Below are 7,030 nucleotides of genomic sequence, written 5' to 3'. Positions count from 1 at the left end.
CCCTGCTCCTCATCTTCTAAATAAGCCTGGCGATGATGTTTGTTTTCAAGACCAAAGAGTTAGCTGTATCTAATATATGTGCTGATATAGAGCAAACCCTCTTTGCATTTACTTCTGTGAATTTTTTGGGGAAAAAACTGTTCTGCTTAACAGATCCTTAAAAAAAAAAATATATATATCTAAGCCAGATCTGTGGATATTTGTTATAGTTTTCTTCCAGTTGCCTTGACTGATCTAGATTGCATTCAAGTATCAGACTGTTAAGTGTAGATTTTCTTCTTCAAACCTTAAAATATTTAGAATTGTTATGTTACAGCAGTATCAGAGCCGAAAGTAAGATTCGGGATTAAGGAGGGAGGTATGATGCAAAAATGACAGTCTAGCTTAATTTGAATGAATCTGTAGTTTTCTGTCTGTCCTGCTGTGGACATCCTGTGTTCAAAGGTAGACTTCTGTCTTGCTCATTGAGCAAATGACATTTCTTGACTTACTTCTCTAGCGCTATTATGACAAATGATCCAACCAGTCTTTATTAGAGCTTCTCTGTTTCAGTGTTCAAGCTCTAAATTTCTGGCTTGGGACCTCCCTCAGTGGTTCACACGCTCAGATTGTCAGAAAATTCCATGCTTAAATATTCTTCTGTTTGTCTTACTGTTCCTTGGTTTCAGTGGACTAATGATCAATGAGTTTTTCTCACTGCTGTTAGAAGGTCTAGCTGGTAAGGGTTAGATACGGGTTTTCAAATACAGGTTTCTAGCTTATAAACTTACCCTTTAAAAGCAACAGATGCATCCAGTGTAATAGAATGACAGGATTTTTTTATGGCCTTACACTGTGATTTGTTTCAAATGAGTGTTACAAAATAGCAGATTGCTCACTGTTGCTCATCTCTGGGCCCTCTGAATATGTCCTCTTTGATTAGTTGTTTTCTCTTTTAGATGCTATCCTAAGTATGGTGAATATTGCTGCTAATATGCTTGGAGCCAAAACTGAAGAGTCGTCTGAAGCTGAAGGTATTTTTTTTAAGATGAAAAGCATTCTGGAAAGTTTTTAATTTTTTTGTTATTTTGTTGAATTTTTTGTGAGGAGTTGGATGATCTATGTTTAAATTACTTTTTTCACCTTCTGTGGCATATCTGATTAGTGCCATAGAATTCTTATCCTACTGACTGTGAAAAGTGGAACAAAGATGCTGAATTTGCTGAAGAAGGGAACCGATACAAAGATAACATATATGTTTGTTCAGCTATATTTGGAGATCTTTACTCTCTGTATTACTCAGCTTCAGTTGCTAAGTCTAACTTGCTGCTTCTTCCTGGAAATATTTTGAGACTGTCCATAACATCGTATACATAAACTGTCAGTAGCACTTCCATTCAAATAACTTTGAATAACATCTGCAGTTAATTTGGTAGTGCAGTTAATAATCTAAAAAAAAAGACAACCCCAAACCCCAAAATTCATTGAAAACAAACATGGTTCTTGAATTTTTATGGTCACGTTTTCCTCCTTCCTGCAGCAGGGAACAACAGTGTGTCTGAAAATGTCACTGCCACCCCTGCAACTTCAACAGCTGCACCAAGACTGCCTGAACCAACTCCTGTTCCTTCACCAGAGTAAGTGATTGGTGTTGGGGGTTTTTTTTCAGTGTGTTCCTAGCAGAGGCTAACATGCACCAGCCTGGAATCTTTGGTAGTAGAATGCTCAGATATGGCACACTGCCTTAAGTAAAAAGGCAAGTATTTGGTGAAATCTGTAGTATGGTAATGTACTAACCAGGGAAATTTATTGCTTTACTGTTTATAGCTATTTCTGTTACGATATGTTTTGTTTTAACATTTAACTAAATGTCAAAATGCATCACTAACTTTCTCAGTTGTTTGTATTACTTTGTTTAGAAGAAGTAGTAGGAGTGTTTTGCTCTTGGCTATTGCAGATTTCTTGGGTGGAAACTGACTTAATATTCTTCCAGGTTTTGCAGCTTGTCTCCTGCAAGGGAGACTAATTAGGAATGTAATGTGATATTGCTGAAATTATTGCTGATAATTGTGGTATAATGTAATATTGCTGAAACTTCAGTTAAATTGTATTGACAAAAATTCTGGCTTAAGAGCTTTTTTTTTTGCTAGGCTTTACTTGATGAAAATATGTATGCAAAGATATGGAATTAGGCTGGGAGGAGGAGTTGTATATAGATATTCTATGGGTTTTTTTTCAGTTATTACAATTGTTTAGAATTGATTCTAAAGATTTAGCTTTTAAAAGGTTAAGACATCACTTGTGCTGTATTTAGTGGTTTTATGGTTTCCTAGTGCTCTGATTGTTGAGAGTCTGAGGAAGGTCAGTGGGAAGGTGGTGATTCTTGCATTTGCATTTGAAGACTGCAGCAGAAGAGTAAGATGCTTGCTATGTAATAACTTAGTGATATTTGAACTGGTGACTTTTTTCAGGGGTGAGGGAAGGGGCAATATCTGATTGAGAAGGCTTGCTGTTTCAGAAGCAAGGGTTGAAATAATTTGTTTGCAAATCGGGGTTGAAAAACACCAGAGAAAATATTAACTTACAGAATTTCTGACTGTATCCAAACTGGCCTTTGGTCACTGGAATAAGCTTTGCTAATTTTCTAGAAGATCCTGCTTTTGCAGTCTTCCAGAGCAGGCATGTAAAACTGTTGAAGTAACATCCCATCTTTAACTCTTCCATTGTAGACTCGTTACTACAGATATTCCACAGATAGATAAAGAGCAATTAATTGTGGATTTGACAAAAGAAAGTCCTATTGTTCAGCTAGTACAAGAGTATGAAGAAGATACAAGCCAGTCAACGGTAACCTTGTTGCCCAGTGATGATCAGGAAGAAGAAGCATTGGCATGGTTTGAACTTGAGACAGAAAAGTACTGCTATGACATGGCAACAGTATGTTGTATTTCCACCTTTTCAGAATATCTGTTTAAATGGTGTTCAGTTGCAGTAGCCATGCATCGGCAGCGTAGTAAAACTGAAGGTAAACAAGGGCGAGATTATTCTGCTGATGTTCAGCAGCCACAGGCGGTTCTGACTGAATCTATACATACGTTGATAGATGAGCCTCTGCCTGAGCAATTAGACAGCAAAGTTGAGAGACCATCTGGATCTACTGTTGCAGTTGACTTCAGCAGTGTGATCCGTGAGGAGATCAGTAATGAGACAACAGATTCAATTGAACTGGAACCAAGCCATCCTCAGACTGTCTCTCAATCCCTCCTCTTAGAAGTTACTTCTGAAGTTAAGCCATTGCCAACAACCGACGTGGTGTTGGAGCCTGCAAAAGAAGATGCAGGCCAGGTAACACCGAGGGTGACTCCCCAGGTGGATAAAGCTGAGATCAGTGCAGAAACAGAAAAGGCCGAGAGCTCTGCAGAAGAAAACCCTGTAGCTTCTGAGACCAGTGTGGCCACTGAGGTAAAGGAGATGAGCACAAGAGAGCCTATTGCTCCTCCAGTGATTTCAAAGCCTACAGAGACTGTTCTGCAACCTGAATATACGGTGGGCATGTTACCCAGTGACGCTGGGGAAGGAAAGGAAAGCACTCCAGAAGCGCAGAAACCTGTTTTGCCTCCTGTTGAGTCTTTTGTATCTCCTGAAACAAAGGAGGATGATCAGGCAACTGAAGAAGCTTTAATGGCGATTCCGGTCTCTGGGGGACAGCAGAGAACAGCTACAGACTTCTATGCTGAACTGCAGAATTCAACAGATCTAGGCTATGCTAATGGAAATCTTGTTCATGGATCTAATCAAAAGGAGTCCGTCTTCATGCGCCTTAATAATCGCATAAAAGCCCTAGAAGTAAACATGTCTCTCAGCAGCCGTTATTTAGAAGAACTTAGTCAGAGGTAAGTCTGAGGAAGACTGGTAAGTGTCTACCATATGTAAACATGATTTTAGCCAACTATACAAAGCAACATACACATACGTAAAGTAGTACAGAGAAAGTGGAGTATAACATAAATCACAGCATAAAGCTTTATGGAAAACTGGGATAAGTACCTAATCCTAGGTAGCTACAGGAGACCTAGATGTCTGCAGGTTGCAGGGGTTCCCTTTCTGTATTTCAGATACAATCGCATTTATTTTGTTTTGAGGAATATTGCTGTGGGTTTTTTAAAAGGATGAAGTGTTGCCAGGATGTAAGCACTAATCCTGTCCATAATCCTTTCAACAAAAGGGCACATCCTCCTGTTGCTGTTAAACTGAATGACACAGACCTACAATGCCTTCTCCACTGAATTGATTTTTTCCACTTAAACTACCGTGTTATCTGTAATAACTCTTTTTGAAGAAGGGAGCATGGAGAAGGAACCATAGAACTTTCTGTGAGGGATGTATGTGTATTAGTGTTTATCTGTGGTGCTCCTTAGCCATAGGAGAATCGGGAAATGTACCCATTTCAGAATTGGTTCTAAGGAAGGACCTCTTCGTTATATTTACTGTTGTGCTGTCTGTCTTGGCAGTCAGTGTTTGCAGAGCATTCTCCATAGTGAATTCCAGTAAATTGGCGCTAAGCTCTAAGGTGTTGAACTAGATTTGACTTTAACCTTGGAAAAAAACACAAAAAAACCTAGAAAGAGACACATCTCTGTTTTATGTGTGAAACCTAAAAGGAAATACCACAAGATGTTTAAATAAAACTTCTTTGGGCAAAGAGAAGTTTTCTGCTGGCATAGTCTTTTCTGAAGACAAGTCTAGTGCCGAGGAGTTTTATGAACTAGCATTTCAGAACTTTACACTTCTTGTTTTAGGTACCGAAAGCAAATGGAAGAAATGCAGAAGGCTTTCAATAAAACAATAATAAAACTTCAGAACACCTCAAGAATAGCGGAAGAGCAGGTACGGTTTGTTGGAGTACTTAAGTGTTTTCCTAATTAGGAAAGTTTACATTTAAGAAAGAGTTGCAAGGACGTGCAGAAATTCTTTCAATTTATTTAGCTGCATATCTGCCTTTTAAAAGTAACCATTCCATGCTTCCCAATTTCTTTCTCTGTAATAAAATTTTTAGGTATGTTCCCAGGCGTTTTAGAATAAAGCCATTTCCAGCTCTGTTTCCTGATTTATTTTTTTTTATTTTTATTTTTTTTTTTTGGTATTTGAAGAAAAAATCAGTTGTCAGCTGGTAATGGCTAAAACTCTTAAATGTCTTTGTCAATGAAAAAGTCATCCAGGTCACTTCCAACCCTTGTTTCTTGGTTGTAGCTGCACTCAAAACCTTCTTTTTTTTTTTAACTTGGTTTGGTTTTCATCTCTGATTTAAAGTATAGATAGACAATTGCCCTGATGCTGCTGAAGAGACCTATCCTTTAGAAAGGGAGAGAGGGGTACAGTAATGGCTTATGCCAAATTTACATTTGAAAGTGCACTGCATGTAACAAAAGCTTTAGTTCATTCTTAAAAATGTGATTTAAGGAAGTGGAAACTGAAGGAGCTTTTCCCAGCTCTGCTGTCCTAGCTTTCCTGAGCAGCTGTGAAATACAGCGCTAACTGCAGTGCTGAATAATCGCTGAAGTGACTGTGCGTGTGGCATAGCAGACTTAATCCCAAACTGTCTGCAAATTTCTGAAGTGCAGTCTCAGGCCTGTATTTTGCTCATCCATCAACAGGGAAGAAAATCACAGCTTCCCTGAGATCATATGCATGCTCTTTTCTGTTTTGTTGTTTGGTTGTTGGGGTTTTTTTTGAATAATATCAAATGCTGAGGTGCTCCTCTTGGTTAACCTCCCCGATATTCTGCTCACCTTTCTTAATTTCTCATAGGATTAAGAATCTTGTTAGGGCTCTTTCTGGGAAGGAGATGATAGCTACAAAGGACTTGTTCCTAGCTGGCTTGGGCTCCTGTCATTAAGTGGCTGGCTACCTGATCCCAAAACAGAAGCTATGCATCAGCCCTTAGACTTTAGCTCTGCCTGGTCATCTGCATGTGTATTTTGTAACATGATAGTACTCAACTTCCTGATAGTCATTGCATGGAGCTGGCTACTTAATCTACCTGTAATGAAGATAGCAGAAGTCCCTGTAATGAAATACACTTGGCATAATGTTACAAAATGTTACTTGATAAGTAAAAATGTTGATGTTTTTAAGTGTGTATATGACTAACTCTGCTTAAGCAGCTTCAAATGTTATATGAAAGTTGTGTGGAAAACAATGCTGAATAGGTCATGTGGCAACAGAATGCCTGGCTGTGTCAGAATGCTAACTCGGTACATGTGAGAGTATATGATAGTGGGAACCTGACAACTAAATAGCATGGCCATGACTCTCTTTAATACAGGATCAGCGGCAAACAGAAGCAATCCAGCTGTTACAAGCACAGCTCACCAACATGACGCAGCTAGTTTCTAATCTGTCAACAACTGTGGCGGAATTAAAACGTGAGGTAATTATAGATCAGCAATATGGCACGAGAATTCAAAGGAAACAGATGCATAAACATATCTCAATTTGAAGAGGCCTGGAGTCTTTAAATGAAGCTTTTCATTTGAGAAGTTGTCTGTAGTGTTGCTTTCAGCCTACTTTAGCAGCTGGCCAAGGGAGGGGAGGAAAGTTTGAGTAGCTTGAGCTGTCTTGTGCACAGCAAGATTGGTATAATTTCTACTACAGCCCTACTAGCCCCATGATTGTAATCTGAGCTAACAATAAAGGTAAAACTTAGAGTAACTTAGTATCTCAGCATTCCTGTAGTGCATTGGAATTGATATTGTTCTGTGAAATTATTCTTAATGAAATTAGAAGACTAACCACTGAGTTTGAAATGGCAGTAATGGGATTTGTTGCACATATAGAATGTTTGACGTGTCAGAGGGAATGGTAAAGTTCATGCTTCAAGAACTTTTCTGGCACTTGCTGTGTTACATAACCAGTTGTATTGCATGGCTTTGTTACACAACTTCAGTAAAATGGGATGCTTTGCAGTGTCCAGCACTTACATTGTCCACTTAAATATTAACAGACTTGCCATAGGAAGTTTAGTGTGCAAGAGCGTACTGGCCACTGTTAG

At 38.8% G+C, this 7,030-nt stretch overlaps 1 protein-coding gene across 2 annotated transcripts in view; it reads left to right on the top strand.

The window, feature by feature from the left end:
* Positions 1 to 7,030, top strand: part of SUCO (SUN domain containing ossification factor) — a 29,012-nt gene that overhangs the window by 16,784 nt on the left and 5,198 nt on the right. For both annotated transcript variants that reach the window (XM_009320615.1, XM_009320616.1), the window contains 5 exons: positions 939 to 1,013; positions 1,520 to 1,616; positions 2,709 to 3,872; positions 4,779 to 4,866; positions 6,305 to 6,409. In XM_009320615.1, coding sequence (XP_009318890.1) covers positions 939 to 1,013; positions 1,520 to 1,616; positions 2,709 to 3,872; positions 4,779 to 4,866; positions 6,305 to 6,409 — 1,529 coding nt within the window. The remainder of the gene's footprint in view (positions 1 to 938; positions 1,014 to 1,519; positions 1,617 to 2,708; positions 3,873 to 4,778; positions 4,867 to 6,304; positions 6,410 to 7,030) is intronic.

The sequence above is a fragment of the Pygoscelis adeliae genome, unplaced genomic scaffold (assembly GCF_000699105.1).
Source record: "Pygoscelis adeliae isolate BGI_AS28 unplaced genomic scaffold, ASM69910v1 Scaffold402, whole genome shotgun sequence".
NCBI lineage: Eukaryota > Metazoa > Chordata > Aves > Sphenisciformes > Spheniscidae > Pygoscelis > Pygoscelis adeliae.
The sequence above is the reverse complement of the archived record's forward strand: the minus strand, read 5'-3'. Positions and strand labels throughout refer to the sequence as shown.